At 54.8% G+C, this 16702-nt stretch overlaps 1 protein-coding gene across 2 annotated transcripts in view; it reads right to left on the bottom strand.

Moving 5' to 3' along the window:
* The window catches only part of LRRC75A (leucine rich repeat containing 75A), a 70972-nt gene that overhangs the window by 45017 nt on the left and 9253 nt on the right, over window positions 1-16702 (bottom strand). The window contains exon 1 of one of the 2 annotated variants that reach the window (XM_062615785.1): window positions 13525-13797. The exons of the other annotated variant lie outside the window; for it this stretch is intronic. Coding sequence (XP_062471769.1) covers window positions 13525-13788 — 264 coding nt within the window. The 5' untranslated portion in view covers window positions 13789-13797. Of the gene's footprint in view, window positions 1-13524; window positions 13798-16702 lie in introns of those variants that run through there. 2 annotated transcript variants of the gene reach the window in all.

Here is a 16702-nt window from a genome sequence, read left to right as displayed (position 1 = left end):
AACACGTCAGCTGGTCAGGACAACCCCCAGGGCCTTCATCCTAATGCTCTGCAGCCTTCATCCACAGAGAAGCACCGCAGTTTGTCGGGTAACACATTGCCTACCCAGCCTATGGGTACCTGCTGGTGGCTGTTCCTTCATGTATCCTACCGCAGATCCTTCCTCCTCCTCCACCAGGTTCCTGGCACCCGTTGTAGCCATGAGTTCTGCTCCTGTGGTCTGCAGGGACAGCCCAAACCTCCCCTTACACAAACATCAGCAAAGCACCCAGCGAGAAGCCTCTGTCTCCATGCCCTGAGCTATTTCCCTATTTCTTTACAATGTGACCCCATTCCATTCTCTCCAGGAGGAGAGGCCTGGAATGCCAATGGTAACGGAGTACCCTGCTAATCCCTCATCCTTCTCCATGGGCGGTTGAGCCTTCCTGGGAACACCAAACTACACCCCATGAAATGCTATGGCCACAGAGTATTTCTAGGTAGAACAAAGGCTTTGGCTTGAAACCCCCACCACAGCTCTGGCATTGCGAGCCCAGAGCATCTCTTTTCCAGCCTCCGAATAGCCAACACCAGTACTTTTGACCACCAATTCCTCTTCAGCTGTAACAGCAGGGGAAAAAGAACCCTCCAAGCCGTCAGGGTGCAGGACCGACTCCTCAACATTGCTTTCCAGATACAACCACAGGGCTGAGGAGCTGCTGAAACCTGATGCAAGCCCATGAGCCGAGCAAGAGCGGAGCCAGGATGAGCTCATTGCGCGGCCCCATCCGAGCCAAGCTTTCCCTTCCCTGCTCCGGTCCCACCGAGACATCCAAAACCCTGGGCTGAAACTCCTCCTCTGGCCATGAAACAGGCGGTTTCAGCATCAGGGCAGCGCTGAGCCATGACTAATGCACTCATTGGGCTGCTCTCCAAGGGTAGAAGCAACTGCCCTGCGGTGAATCAGACACCTACAACCTCCCACACAAGAGACGGGGGTAAGCCACGGTGTTCGCAGTGGGTTGGGGTAGCATTTTAACACACCATAACACCAAATGAGGCTTGGAACCCTCTGCCCCCCCCCCCCCCCCCAAATCCGTGCTTGAAGGAAAGACTCCTTTTGCAAGACATTAAATGAGAAGCAAACCCCTTCTTTCTGTCTGAAGGTGCCACTGATGCAAGATCACCACTGACAAGTAAATAGGTTGGGAACACCTGCTTCTGAGGGCTGGCAGGCTGACAAGCACACTCAATGTGGTATCATTTCCCTTTATTTATCTCCCCCGACGTGCCTGCTCACAGAGAGATAAGGAAGAGCTGCCCCAAGCCCTCTTTGTGGCTCTGCCACCTCTGGATCCCACCATCCCTGTTCTTGGAACTTCCCTTTCCTAAGCATAGCTCCTTTCCCCTTTATCAGGGGGATCTCCAGCCTTTCTGCCCCTCCATTCCCTCCCCAAAGTCAGAGGGAGAGATGCTTCCCCCCTTATGTGGGTTTTGGAGGGGTGATGAAGGCAAAGACCACAAGGTACCCAGCTGCTGCAAGAGGGGAGCTTTGAGACCCCATCTGCCTGCATCCCACCATCGCTCTTCTCCTATTAGAGCTCAGCCCTTGTAAAACCCTTTTGGCCAAGCTGATCTCGCCCATAAAACAACCTCCTTTGGTTTGCACACACACACACACACAGAGCAGAAGCTCATAACTCCCAGGGCCTGCTCCAGAACCCAACTTCTCCTTTTCCCACCTCTCCCGTTTGCCTCATGCAACCCATCCTGTTTAATCAGCAGCACAGCCTGGGAGCCCTCAAGCTGCAAATGAGCCCTGCAGCATCCCACAGGCTCAGGGATGGGTCAGCCAGGGATGAAGCTTGGTCAGCGTCAAGGTCCCACCAGGACCTTGCTCGTGGTGCTCAGCAGCAAGATGTCATTCTCACCCTTCTGCAATGAGCAGAGGCAGCACCGTGAAGTGATCTAAACCTGCAGGAATGGTGCTTTTCATTCCTGCCTTTGGGATTATTTCAGGCTTCCGAGGCTCCTCCAAAGGGAGGACAAATAAGCAAACACGGCTCCTAAAAATGCAGTTGATTTACGCTATGTGGCAACACTAGAAGAGAAATGGCTTGCAGGAGAGGGGTTCAGCTCCTTTCTTTGCTTTGTGTTGGTGGAGAATAGCAGCTGATGGGCAAGAGATGAAAGCAGCCCCAGCAGAGATTGCTTACCCTGTGTCAGGGAGTTAATCTCGTCAGAGAACTGCTTTACATCTGTTTGACTGGGGATGGAGAGGTTCATCGGAGCCAGACCTCAGGCTGGTGCAGACAGGCTGACCCCATCCCCTGCACTGAGCCGAATCCTCCACCCTCCCTCTCAGGACAGCAAGGAGATGGGAAGGAAAACAGAGAGAAGACCAAGCAGCCCCAAGCCACCCATGGAGAGCATGAAGGGGCTCAGGAAGGGCACCAACGCTGGTTGTGTTCTGCAGCTCAGCCTATCCACTTAAGGACGAAGTGCCACTACTGGGAAGCCTGCAATGCACCCAAGGGGCTTACAGAGATGCACACAAGCTAAAAGCCAGGATAACCCAGAGTCCTAGCAGCAATCAGAGCTGCTGACACCCTCATCCTAAAGCAACAAGGCAAGAGAGAAGAAACGCCTCCTGTGGCATTCACCCATGGAAAGGCCTGGAAATGATGTGCAGAAAGCAGATGTTGTGCACATACGGGTCAAAGACACCTTTTTTCCCCCCTGCTGAAGCCAGATCAGTGAAATAACTCAGTTGAATGCTTACAGCTTGCTCACACCAGCGAGTCCAAGGCAAGAGCAGCTTTCCCTAATCCAAGTCCCTGCTTGGATGCGATGGATGCGGTCCCAGGGTACGCTCCTACTTTACACAGGGGGAAACTGAGACACAAGGAACTTCACAGACACAAAGCCCCAGCAGCATCAGCTGGGGCTGCATCTCCCTGCTATGAGCAGCGGCCACAGCACACAGTCAACACATCAGCATCCCTGGTTTGGGGCAGAATTAGGGCTTTCACCCATGTCCATCAAGCACTCGCTTGGGTCAGGGTCTTTCCTAAACCCATGGGCATCGCAGCCCCACCACAAGTAACACTGCAGAGACATGAAGGGAGCCTGTCTGCATCACCCACACTGGTGATGCTCGGTGCTTTTAAGGGCATTAGGTATATGGTTTAGAGCTGCACTTCTAATCTGAGGAGAGGATGAAAAGCAGAGCCCGACGCTCAGCGATGACAGCAGGCACAGCTCCATACCTGCAATAAACAGGGCCATGCTCAGTGCCCTTAATTCCCCTCAAAGCTACCAAGCTGTTCAGAGCAGCTGTATAATTGCAACCTTCCACCCTGCTCGCTTGGGCAGGCAGTCTGTAATTCCCATTCTCCAGCCTGCCAGGTTGGGAATGGCACACACTGTAACACAGGGATTTTTCTCTGCTCTATAAGGGGCTGCCGGGTGGAATTCTGAAGGAAACTGGCCAGAGGAGGGTTTTCTCTCAAAACACCCATGGAAAAATGGGAATCTGATGGGGAAGGTAATGGATGAGACCATCACCGAGCAAATTAACTCAGGGTGTTTCAAATGCTTCCCATCTTCCCACCCCAAGGTTGAATCAGTGCTGCGACTCACACCACAGGGTACTGGGAACCTTCCCCCTATCTTAAAAGGGATGTATCATTGAAGGAAAGTCAGTAGGTTTGGGGGGTTAAGGAAGAAATTAAGGTTTTCCCATGTTTTATCCCATGCTTGCGCATTTCTATTTCCAGCATAAGATTCATAACCATTAGGTAGAGCAAAGACTGATCCGGGTTGGGATGCAGTGTTTGGTACTTGCCTCAGAGGGAGGAAACTTGGAAAGAAACATCTTTCTTGAAGACTTTCATAGTAATGTCCCTGTCTGGCACCAGGGGATTTGGATGCCTCCAAAATATGGGAAGCAAAGTAAATCAGCTACAGGGGTGGGATCCTCTCCCAAGAAACCCAATGGTAAAGGCATTTGGCTGAACGAAGGGCTTAGTAAATGCCCAGCCTCGCTAAGGAAGAATGAAGGGATGGGTTGGACAAGGACTCAATTCAATGACATTAAGATTCAATTAATCCTGCTCTTTAGAACAGCTTTAAACACCTAATACATTTACTTTCAAACACATTTCAAACCAGCAATTTAAGGTGACGCCAACCTCTGCTCATGCTTTAATGTTCAACAGCTGATGTTAGCCTAGGTTAGTAGGACGTGTGCCTACCAAAGGCTTAGGGAAAGCCACTGAGGAAAAGACAACCAGAAGAAACTGAAGCATGAACACAGCTTTTGGGGAAGAGTCTGGCTCATAAAGACAACAAAAACACCTTCATTTCACTTAATCCACCCAGTCCATTGACTTCAACAAGGCAATGAGCAAATCAGGAGTACGATGGGGAAATGCCTGTTTTCCAACCTGCAACTCAAACTGCAACCTGCGAGGCCAAGCTTGCTCATTATGGTGACCACAAGTGTAATTTGTTAGGTACAATTAACACATCAACTGGTTTTAAATGTAAAACATGGTTTGAGGCATTTGTTTGCCCCACATACCCAGCATATTCTGAGTCTATGAACCCATCAAATAACAGTGGAATGGTTGTTTTCTGCGGTTGAAACTTGCTTTCATCTCCCTGCAACTTGAGTCAGAAACACGGAAGAAAACAAATCAAGTCGTGTGACCCCCAAATTCACCATTTCCCACCAAAGAGAATCACCCAGCCCAACAGCTGCCTAAAGAAACCTCCCCACATACACCGGGCTCCTTGCTCAGAGGAGGAAGGATCTCATTACACCAAGCAGCTTTTTGCAACCCAGCAGGAAAACATCCTCTTTCTTATGGAATGGCAGAAAAAGAAGAGACCCTATCCACAAAAAAATAGCTGCTTTAATCAAGATCCCCTCCCTTGCTGGTTTTGGCTGCGGCCACCACCATGGATGCAGTGGTCATTCGCATCCGCATCCCAAACTGCTTCACGTATTGCATGGGAGTCAGGGCTCTGCCCCAGTGTGCTCATTTCCCTTTGCCATCAAACCCCTAAAGGTCCAACCTGAGGCTCTCACCACCACGTTTACCATCTCATGGATCTTTCCCAACCTCCTGCTTTGCACTTCCCACTGGAGGTGGGGATGCCCCAAGTCATGGTCACAGAGATGGTACCGGGCCCACCACAAGCACCATGCTCCACAGGCAAGGTGGGAATAGGACAGAGGTGTCCCGGTACAAACCCTCAGCACATCTCTGGCTAAAATAAGCCTTTCCCACCATAGACTTCAAAAGACCCGTGTGCCTTTTACATCCTCAGCAGATGTTGCTTTCTCCTGCCGGGATTTAATCGTTGTGCCAAGATGTGCCTGGCCTCGGGGAGGATGGGGGCAAAGAAACAGCACTGCACAATGAGACTGCAATTAATTGTTCCTCAGCTTCCAGCCATCACCCCAGAGGGCTCAGTTTAAGCATCCCCCAGAGACAGAGGAGGCAGCTCTGGGAGTGCTTCCCAGTGTGGTACCCAGCCATGGAACCAGGGGCTCCAAGGCACAGATTTGGTTAAAGCCCCATGCCCATCAGTCATACAAACACAGGGAATCTCTGCCATTGCGCAGAGGAGATTGCTGCCTGTGAGAGATGAAGACAGGAGAACCATTAAAGGCATTGTTGTTCATGTGCTGCAGTTAAATGTAAAGCAAGGAGCTGAGAGAGCCAGCACAAGCTTCCTCATCCTCCGGAGAAACACGCACACCCATCCCCTGCACTAGAGGGTTCTGCTCGGAGTGCAGGCGGCTGGTTTGGGCTCCCCATTCAATAACTAAGGCTCATTTCAACTCGATCCCTATGAGGAGTTTGGGGACAGTGCCTGACAAACAACCTCTTGTGCAACACGAGCATGCAATCCCCTGCAAACCCACAACCATTGCAAAACCTCACGGGGATGAGCAGGCGGAGCGGCGTCAGCGGGGAGCAGAGGCAGGGCTGCAGCCCTGGAAATGCTGCTGCTGTTTCCCAGAAGCCAGCCTCAAAGGCAAAGGGGACATTAAAGGGCTGAAGGCAGCAGCAGCAGCAGCCCCATCCGCTGCCTGTGCACTGCAGACCTCATGGAAACCCTCCATGGATCGACGAGGAGGCTGCTGCAATCAGTGCAGAACCCAGAAGCATCTCACAGAGCAATATATCCGCCAGTATCAAACCTAATGGCAAGAGAGGCCTTTGGGAAGGTTATGTTATAATATAAAGAGGCCCTAAGGAATGAGATATCCATTGAGATACTCAAAGGCATGAGGAAGGAGGCAGCTCCCTCCCATCGGCTCTGGTGCGTGTCCCACGCGCTGCGCTCAAACCCTCGCACAAAGGGGCCCTTGCTGCCTCTGAAAGGCAAAGCCTGAAAGGTGAAAGGAGCCTTGAAGAGATCTGAGGAAGCCGAAGCAGCTCCTGCTCACAAAGCAGCGAGGTCAGAGCCACGAGTAATTGGAGCTAAAACCTTCTGCTTGGGCAGGGATGCAAGGGACAATTTGCTGTTGCTTTCGGATTAAACCTACCATTCAGTGGCCTTTCCTCCAAAATCTGGAGGAGGAGGAAGCTGAGATACACAAAAGAGACAAAGGGAATTAGGCAGCGAATCACATCAGGCCTTTGGCCAAGACCTGCGCAACTTAAATGCTAAGAAATCCCCTCTCTTTATATGAGAATTCAACAAATATTAGTCTACAACCACCTCCCTTACCTAAAGGGAGGCCACCCCCACCAAACCCCCAACACGTGGAATACTAAAGCCATCACGAAGCTACAATATACTGAATTCCAAGTGCATCCCCCTGCATCCCTGCCCTGAGACCCCCCGCGCTCCATCACAGCACTGGGATCTGCAGGGAGGCCTCTCCCTACCCAGCCATCACCCCCGTAGGCTGGCAAGAGAGAGGAGGCATCCTCAGACACGGGGATTTTACAGTGTGAAGCAAGATAGAAAGGAAAAGGGGAATAAAAGGTGGAGCCCCGAGCTGCCTGTGCTCCACATCAGATGTGGAAGCAGCAGCAGCCTAAGGGGGGGTTGGAAAAGACACATCCCTGCTATTCTATAGACAGATAAAGCGCTGAATAGGGGCTGGCTTGCCAACTGCAACCCTTAACTTCTCCCAGCGTGGAGACTGCTGGCTCCAGGGAGGGTACAGGCAGGATTTCCCCCTCCTTTTGGGAGCAAGCAGCTGCCCAGCACCCTTGATCAGCAGCATCCAGCACAAGAGGTCCAGAGGAAGGAAACCAAGGTCTGACTTATCAGTTTCATCTCTGACCCTTCCAGACGCATCTCCTCCTGCATCCTGAGCTATGGGAGCCATCGCTCCCTGGGCACACAGCATTCCAAGGCAGCAGTGCTTCCCAAAAGGCTGCGCCAGGGATACTTGGAAACCTGGCCATGGAGGGGTGTCCCCCAGGATGCGCTCCTCAGGTGCAAGTGGATATATGAACATGGATCTTGCCCATGTCAGGCTCTCTCATTGCCATCCCTGCAGCAAGCAGAGCCTGCCGGGGTGTGCTGCGTGCACTGCATTAATGCACCCGCTAGCAACACTCATTCCTTATGCAAGTGATTCCCCAGTCCCAGAGGAACATCCCTGCTGGAAGAGAAAACCCGCTCTGCTCCATGCCAGCGGCAGGGCGAGCATCACTGAGCGAATAGGGCGAGCAGAAAAGGGATGCATCCACCTGCGAATCCCATGGCGGGAGGAAAAAGAGCAGAAGGAGCCAGGATGGGAAGCAAGCAGAGAAAGCAGGCTGCAAGGGCAGGGTTAGGAAGCACGGCTCCAGCAGCCTAAGGGTTAAAAGTAGCTGTGGGGAGCGCTGGTGGTTTTGTCAGCAGCCCAAAGCAGAGGAAGTGAGTGCTAATCCCAAAGCTGCCCCGCTGTTCCCCGTTACCCAACTTCCACCCTGCACGGACCCACAGCAACCAGTGCTGCAAACCTCCATCTCTGAGGGGCTGAGAAACCCCATCCTCATCACCTCGGATGCATTGGCTGCTCCTAGCACTCAGGAGAAGGGACCAGGCGCTTGCTCGTGTGGACCAGGGCAGTCCCCACAGGGATGATGCCCCACAGCTGGAGTGCACAGACCATACACGAGGCACGCACAGGGTGCAGCTAAGCTGCATCATCTCAATGACACCACATTGCCCACCCCCCAGCTCTGCTCTCGATGTCCATAAGCACACCCAACCACACAGCCAAGCAGTTTTGGCACTGGCAGGACTGGTGCAAAGCCAGGGGCCAGCATCCTTCAGGGAGTAAGCATGAATCTGAGATAAAGCAGCCCCCAAACCATCCCCTTCACCCTGATGAGCGGCTGGAGACGCTGCAGTCATCCCTAACTCACCTGCAACATGCTCACCTCCATGGGGATCTATTGTGCAACAGCATCTCTGTGGTTTAAGTGTTGTTTGGGGCAGGAGGGTTGGAAGTGGATGATCTTTAAGGTCCCTTTCAAGCCAAACCATTCTATGGGATAAATAACCCCGAGAGCACTCCTAACCCACAGTGAAGGTGCACATGGTGTAACACACCAAGTGTAACACAGACCAGGCTGACGGTGGCCATGAAATGCTTCTGAACACACAAAGTCAGCCCAAGGGGGCAAATCGCATCCTCATGGGTGTCTGCTTTCCCAGCCCATGCAAGTGTAACGCTGACCAGTTTGGTCTGAGCTCGGATCAACCTCTCCCTCCCCATCCCAGCCTCTCTGAGCTGACTTCCCGGGATGGTTTGGAACCATTGCATTGCTCTCTCTGAGAACTCCAGAAGCAGTGCTTACCCTCCCCAGGATGTCCCAGTGCTCCCTCAGTGTCTTCTTGCTGCCTCCACAGCCCTGCTCCAAAGTGTCCCCAACAGCTCCTGCCTCCCTGGAAAGTGCAAAATGCCAAGCACTGGGGCAACTGGAGCAGGGGGGAAATAGGAACACGTGTGATAAATCACCAGGACAACTGGGATAAGTAGCCCTCTTCTGCATCAGCTGCTACTTAATGCACTTAATGTTAACTAAGCAGAAGGGCTGGGCTTAAGAATTGCTTTTTACCCCTCTGTTCTGGTGCAGCAGGAGAAGGCCACCAGAGCCTCTCTCTGCATTAACCATCTTCCAATCTCTTTGTTTCTCTATTCCCCCCTCGGCCAAACACCTTCTTATTATGGAGATATTCATCACTTCATTAAGGAAGCATCCCTGCGCCAGGCAGTCCCCATCGCACCAGGCAGCATTTCATCCCCGAGCCAGCAGGGTGGATGTTGGGACATGTCACGACTTGCTTCCCGCAACCATTGCCTGCAAAACCCAGGGATCAGCCTTGGAAAAGGGAATGGGATGCCAGTACCCACGGCAGGGATACATGTGGGGGATAGAACAGGGGGGTAACAGGCTCATGGCAAAGAGGTGCCGCCCGCACTCCCTGGTGGGCACAGAGCATGTTTGCCTGCAGCCCCATTGCTGCACACAGGAGTTCTGGTGGTGTCTTTGCCCACTGGGGACCCTGACCCCTCTCTTCCCCTGCCCTTCCTCGCACAGGCAAGGCCGTGTGAGCTCAGAACCCACTTTACAAGTCGGGCAGCTTTGCCACACCTTGGACCTTGCCGTTTGGCTTCCAGCCACCCTCAGTGCCCGGGGCAGGGGGGGTTATTACAACACTGCCTTCTTTTTCCCTGTTCTCTCGGGGTTTGAACTCCTGGATCTGCTGCACGACTCCTGCCCCACGCAGGGGATGCCCGGATGCCTCTTCCTCCTCCTTTCCTCTCCCACCAGCCCAGCTCTGCAGCCGCAAGCCCAGCCAGAAGGCTCCACGTGGAGCCATAACCAATGGCAAATTCTTGGAGTGCAATGTAATGCGCTGGGAAGCGCCTCGCCATTCCACTTGGGAAGACGATCCGTTTGGCAGCACGAGGAGGAAAACATGCTTTGTTTTACAAATCCTCTCCCCAGCAGCACAGACACTCCCAGAATGTAAGAATCCGAGAGCGCTCGGCTGCTTTAACCACTGAAACTCAAGAGTGCCGAAGGAGAAAGCGATGCGCTGTGTGGTGGCAAAGCCTGTGCTACCCTGCAACCGGTGGCACCCACTCAGAGCTGCAGCTCTGACCCCCCGCCCCGTGATGGGGTGCAGGGAATGGGAGTGGGTTCCCATGTTTCTCCCAGGTGCTGGACACAACTAATTCCGTTTTCCCCCTCTCATAGGGTGAGGCCCTGCAGCAGAAAGCAGAGGAGATGCTGCCAGGTAAACCCAGAATGATGCTTTACAGCAAACTGGATTCAGCATTACTCAGGACGAGAACTACTTCCATGAAAGGCGACCGGCTCCATCCAGGTACCCAGGGAGATACTTCCTGCAATCACAAACTCCAACCTCAATAAAACGGGAAGCGTCGCGGTGTATTTCTGCTTATCCTCCCATGCGTTTCATTGCCAAAAGCACCCTATGCGCACCAACAGCTTAAAGGAAAACCCACCCTATGTAAAGAGGGCATCAAATGGAGAGGGGAGCTCCTTTTTGCAGTGTGGGGCTGTTGACACCAGAGCAGAAGGAAAGAACAACCAGAACCTGTCATTGAATCAGGCTGCTGTGCCAAAGGAGCACATGCCCTTTGAGCGGCCGCTGCCAGCGCCGGCACGCAGGGATAACACCACAAGTGTTATTGTGAGGGCAGGCAATGGGATCGGATTGCCTCCGCACCGGAGACCGCTTCCGACCTCTCCGAGGAGCAGCGTCGAAGCGAAGGAGTCCGCCTGCTGCTCCCATCCTTTATCTCTTTAAACCCAAACAAGTCCACTTTGTACCTTAGTGCTTGCGTAGCTGTTTGCAGCCTCTAAGGGTTCTTGGAAATGCTGATTAATCCTTGCAAGAGTAAAGCAAACAGCATCACTCCCATTTCAGGGGGGGAAGGATGGAGATACCCACCCTGGACACTGCTGGAAGGGCAGGACATGCCCTTCTCCAGCAGTAAACATCCATGCCCTTCTCCAACAGGACGTGTCCATGCCCCTGCATGGTTTCTACCCTGCCCTTTGATTATTAAACACAGGTAGGAGAAGCCCCCCTGAACCTTGTTTTGCAGTGGGTGGATAGGGCAGGACGCTAATGCCAAGGAGAGCTGAAAAGCTGATCAGCCAACGCGGTCACCTTGCTTGAAAGGAAGGATGGAGCACCTCCAAACGCTGGGATGCTGTCACCTATCTACTCTCTAGCACACTGGAATGGCTTCAGAGCCAGGGGAAGTGAGGGGAAAGCCTCCAAGTGACCCAAATCTCTGGGATTTTCAGGCAATAAAAAAGTCTAAATGCAACTGAGACCGGGGCACCAGGTTTGCTCCAAACCCCGGGTTCTGCAGCAGCAGCAGCATCACACATTACGTTAGCAACTTCATAGACCAACCAACACGGCAGCCCCTCTGCGGTGGATACCATAGAATGGCTCACAGGAAAAGGTCTCTGCCTCACCAGGCTCACCCACTGATCCCTCTCTGCATGGGCAAGCTCATCCTTTCCCCCCACATCCTCACTTTTTAGGCTGGAGCTCAGCCTCCCACAGCCTCCCAGCCCCAGCTCCTTGGGAGCAAACCGAGCATCCCTTGCAGCCACCAATGCACCCCTAAACCAGCACCTCCCCAAAGCCAGCCTATGGGAAACCACAGCAAGCGGGATTTGTTCAGTGGGGCATCCCATATTTGCTACCTGAAGGCAGGGAATAAAACCACCTCATTAAAAACATGCTTCGAGTCTATTATTGTATCTAGGACAAAGTGTTCCTTATTTTGGCACTCTGTTTTATCCAAGCAAGCCCTTCAGAAACACTCACAAAGACTCATTTGTCTGGAACAGGCTCCTCGCTTCCCCCAGCAGTGTAAAATCCATTCCTAGAGGTTATTTTTGCCCCCACTCAGACGATGGGATGTCCCCATGGTCGGATTTGTCATTAGGGCACATCCCTTGTGCTCTGCGTGGCCAGCCCACAGGAGGAAGAGGATGGTCCAGAGCATCGCTGCTGATGAACAGCATCTGAAGCAGGAAAGAACTTAGAAGCAGCTCACCGTGCTTCACAGGATTCATTTTTGGGGGGAGTTTGATATAAACACCTTCTAAAATGAGCCCCTGCCACTCCAATGGGCAGCTATGCAGCGAGAGGGCTTTGGCATGGCTGAAAGGTGCAAGGTCTGGGCACAGATCCACTGCCTGACTCCCAGCTGCTTCTGTCCCATGGGGGTTTCATGGCCATGTGGCTGCACAGATCCCAATGGAGAGGTCATTGTCCCAAAGAGTTACACCCCCAGTTCCCATTAAAGGGGCACATCCGTCTGGGACCAAGCACGTCACCAAGGTTGAGAGGGGCTTCTATCAAGGGACACAAGCACATACAAAACATACTGGGATTTCTCATCTTGGCTGCTCCAAGGACAGCCCTAAATCCCATAAACTGACTGGTCAGAGGGACCCTGATTGATGGCAGTCAGGGACATGCCCCAAGCCACACATCCACTTGCTCAGAAGTTATAACAGGACTAGGAAGTGAGGCGGAACAAAGGCAAAGAGCAAAACCCAAACACAAAACCCAAGAGGAAAACCATCGGACTTTGGACCAGCCACATCCTCCCATGCACAGACAGGTCTAGGGGGCAAAACCACAGCTCCTGGTGCCCAGCAAAGATCTGAGCAGCTTGTCCTCAGGTGGTAGAACTGGTTACACCACGAGCCGCTGCCTTGGGAGGAAAACCCAGCTTGAGGATGGGTTTCGTTTCAGCTTGCATGGAAAAGCTGCTGCTTTCCAAAGCGCTGCGTACCCCAGAGCCTCGCCAGTACCCAGCGCACCGGTGTTCTCATCACCGTCCATCAGCAGAAGCCACTAAACAGTGATTTGCTGGGCACGGAGCAGCGCTCCTCTCTGTTTGCTCACAGCAGCTTCCCGTAGCGCTGCTCCCCCGCTAATGCCTGGCTCAAACAGACGGGCAAGGGGAAAAGGTCTTGGGCTCCGCACAACGAATTCCCTGCTCCCACACGGCGCCTCACGCACTCGGGTCTCCAAGCTGCAGCCAACACCAGCAAAACTCCACCAAGCAACGATAAAAGCCAGGCTGGCAACTCCTGGTGTTTCCAAGCCAGGGAGCAGGGATGCTCCTCAAGAAGCTGCTGCCTCCAACGGCCTCAGCACAACGCCAAACTTTCCCAAAGTTGAATGGGAACCTCCATGAGCGGGGTTCAAACCCTAGGGCGAGCAGCACAGGCAATGAAGGGAAGGAGGAACCCGCACCCAGCAGGGTTCCTCGCTGCAGACAATGCAAAGCACCTCCCCGGGGGTTATTTCCCCGTCTCCAGCATCCATGACCACCCTGCAGCTCCGAATGACACCACTGAAGTTCCACCCTCCAAAAGCGGAGCGTGCCTCCTCTTTGCTATGGGGCTTTAGAAACCAGGATGCGCTCTTAGACTGCATCGTGCTCCTAAGCCGCCTTCTCCCCCCCCCCCCCCCCCCTCCCAGGGAGCATCCTGCCCATCCTCACCTGCCTCAGGTGCCTCAGCAGCTCGGTGGCCTCCTCCTGCTTCCCCTGCTTCACCAGCACCAGCATGTCCTGGATCATGCAGATCCGCCGGTGGTAAGGGGGGAGGCTGCTCCCGCCGCCCTTCCCCAACTTCTCGCCGGACTTCACCACGAGGGAAGCGAGGAAATCCCCCCTTTCCCTGGGCGGCGCTTTCCTGCGGGGATGGGCCGGGGGGCTCTCGGCAGCGCTGCCCGCTTGGCAGCCCTTAGTCTGCTTGGTGCCCATCGTGTGTGGCCCTGGGGCTGCATGCAAGGGGGGGGCTTGGGGGTGGAAGGCACGGAAGCGGGGCGGGGGGGGGGGGGGGACGGAGACGGGACACAAAGGGTTTGGGAGTGCAGAATGGGGGGGATGGAAAGGATGCTCAAGGGGATGCAGGGGGTGCACAGGGAGATGCACAAAGGGTTTGGGGGGACACAAAGGGATGCACAGGAAGACGGAGGGGATGCACAAGAGGTTTGGGGGTGCACAGGGGGATACACGAAGGGTTCAGGGGGTGCACAGGGAGATGCACAAGGGGTTTGAGGGGACACAAAGGGATACACAGGAGGACGGAGGGGATGCACAAGAAGCTTAGGGGTGCGCAAGAGGTTTGGGGGTGCACAGGGGGATACACGAAGGGTTCAAGGGGTGCACAGGGGGATGCACAAGGAGTTCGGGGGATGCACAGAGGGATGCAGAAGGGGTTCCGGGGGTGCGGGACGGGGCTGGGCACCCCGGTATCCTAGCAGGGGGGCCGGTGCCCAGCGGCGGGGCTGCTCCGCTCCCGCGGGCGGAGGAGAGAACGGCTGCTCCCGGCGGAGAGGAGCCGCGCCTGGGCCCCGCCGCCCCGCTCCATCGCAGCCGGGATCCGCGGGGCTCCTTCTCTTTCTGCCGGTCCCGGGCGGCGGCGGAGCGGTGAGCGCGGTCGCGGTGCTCAGCGCTGCAAAGCGGCGGCGGCTCCGCGCAGCCCCCCCCCAGCTTCGCCTCCTCCCCTCGGTGCCTGGGGCTGGGGCCGGGGGGGGGGGAGATGTTCCCTGAGGATGATGCGGGAGAACGGCCGCGACTTGGGGGCAACTGTTGCGCGGCGGGGGCTGCCCGGGAGGCGGCGCGGTGCGCCCCGGGGAGAGCCGGGGGAGGGCCGGGGGCGGGCACCGTGCTCCGAGGCTGGGCTTGCGGAGGAAGCCGGAGCCGGACGGGGCTCTTCCTTCCTCCGCCGCCGCCGGAGGGGATGGGGCTGCAGCGGGTTTGGGGTGGGGAGAAGCGGGGCTCGGCTGCTGCAGCGCACGGAGGTGGAGCGGGGGATCCCCGACGGGGCTTCCCGGTGCTTCTCACCCCAAAGGACCTGCAGGCAACGACGGCGGGGGCTGTCCCCGGGGGGATGCCCCAGAGCGGAGCTTCCCCAGCTCCGGTTCTACCTGTGGTAAAACCTCCTGGTCCCCCTTCACCCGCATCTCTGCCAGCAGCAGCCCCGCTTCACATCTGGGAGTCGCCGCTGGTGTCCTGCCATCCCCAGCCAAACCCGCACACCCCCGCATGCAGCGCTTGCAGCCTCCCCCTCCACGCTGCTCCTTCCAGCAGCTCCGCATCCCATATTCCATCGCTCCTTATCTTCCAGGCACTCCGCTGCTGGCAGGGTTTAGGGCACGGATTAAAGCTCTTGGATAAAGATCGCGATGAGCAGCTCTTCCTGACAGGGGCAGCTCACCTGCTGCAGGAGACGCTGCTCAAGGAACGCCTGGGAGGGAGAAGCTTGGACTGACGAGGCCCCAGCAGGAGCCTCGGACCCTCTCCCACTGCAAGCGGCTGTTTTCCAGCACAGACATGCAGCAAAGTCTCCACCCTTACGCTTCTGCTTAGATAGGGCAGGAGAAGCCCCACTGCAGCCCGTGTGCAGTGCCTGGGCTGGGAGAGCATCCCCTCCTGCAGCAGGAACGTGCCATTGGGGGCGTTTTGCAACTGTGTTCGAATGAATCCCAAAGCAATAGGCGAGCACTTTTTGCTTCCTCTGCATCCTGTGCAACTGCACATCCCCAAACGCACAAAAGCCATGGTATGCTCATGAATAAAAGGCAGCCCTCCCCAGCAGCCAAATACCTGGAGACCCCATGTCACTGTTTCTATAACTCCAAAGACCGATTGATTTAATGCATTTCTATACATGGACCACAAGAGCAAGGCCACAAGGCCAGTTTGCAGCATCCTTGCTCATCATAAAGCTCCTCACGAGCACATGCAAGGGCCCCATGCCCACTCAGAGCAGCACAAAGGTCACCTCCAGGCTCAGCACTGGTGGCTCCATGGTACAAGACATTCAGGTCCCTCAGTGATGCTCCATCCCGGCTCATTATTCACTCTCACACCCTCAAAAGGGTCTCATCCAGCTGCAGACCCAACCTAACAGCAGCGCTCAGCTTCCATGCACACACACGAGCTTCCATAGGCACTCGAGACACCCGCCTACAAACCCACCGGTGCCAAAAGGCCTGACCCCAGCACTCGTGATGGGTTCTGCTAAAGTCATCAGTGCCTCCGCAGCCGATATGCATTTCTCCTTCGTGCAGATGTGTGCAAACTGCAAACCAGTTGAGGGCTGCCCAAGGGAGTTTGCCTTTGTTACTCTGCCCATGCTCTTTCTGCTACCTAACATCGAGGGTGTGTTAGAAAAGCCTGATGCTTCAGAAGAGAATAACTCCAGACTGAGCCCATGACAGAGCATTCCTCCTCTTCCTCAAACTGAGATTTCAGAACATTCTCACTCCTACATCAAAAAGAAACCGCATCTTCCCAATGCATTTTGCAGAAGCCAGGGAACATCCGTACCGCAGAACCTGATGGAATAAGCTGGAGTGCAGGATTCCAGCAGCAGATACCTCAACACAAAGAGGTTTGTGCTCAGCTCCCCAGCACCCAGGTGTGGGCACCCACCGCCAAACCGCTTTGCGTGTGTGTGCATGTCTACCTTTGGTTTCAGATTAGTCACGGATGAAACGGGCTTCCTGCTTCCAGGAATCACTGCCAGATCACAATCCAGTTACACTTCTCCCTCGCCAGCCCGCTCGTGTCGTCCTTTGTGATGTGCTTCCTGAAATCCTGCAGCAAACCCCTCTATCCATGCACTCACAGGCTTAGATGGGGCTTCACAGCTTGCCAGAGGTAGAAA

Source organism: Pezoporus occidentalis, unplaced genomic scaffold (assembly GCF_034315485.1).
Source record: "Pezoporus occidentalis ecotype Australia unplaced genomic scaffold, CSIRO_AGI_Poc_V1 ctg183, whole genome shotgun sequence".
NCBI classification, from domain to species: Eukaryota; Metazoa; Chordata; class Aves; order Psittaciformes; family Psittacidae; genus Pezoporus; species Pezoporus occidentalis.
The sequence above is the reverse complement of the archived record's forward strand: the minus strand, read 5'-3'. Positions and strand labels throughout refer to the sequence as shown.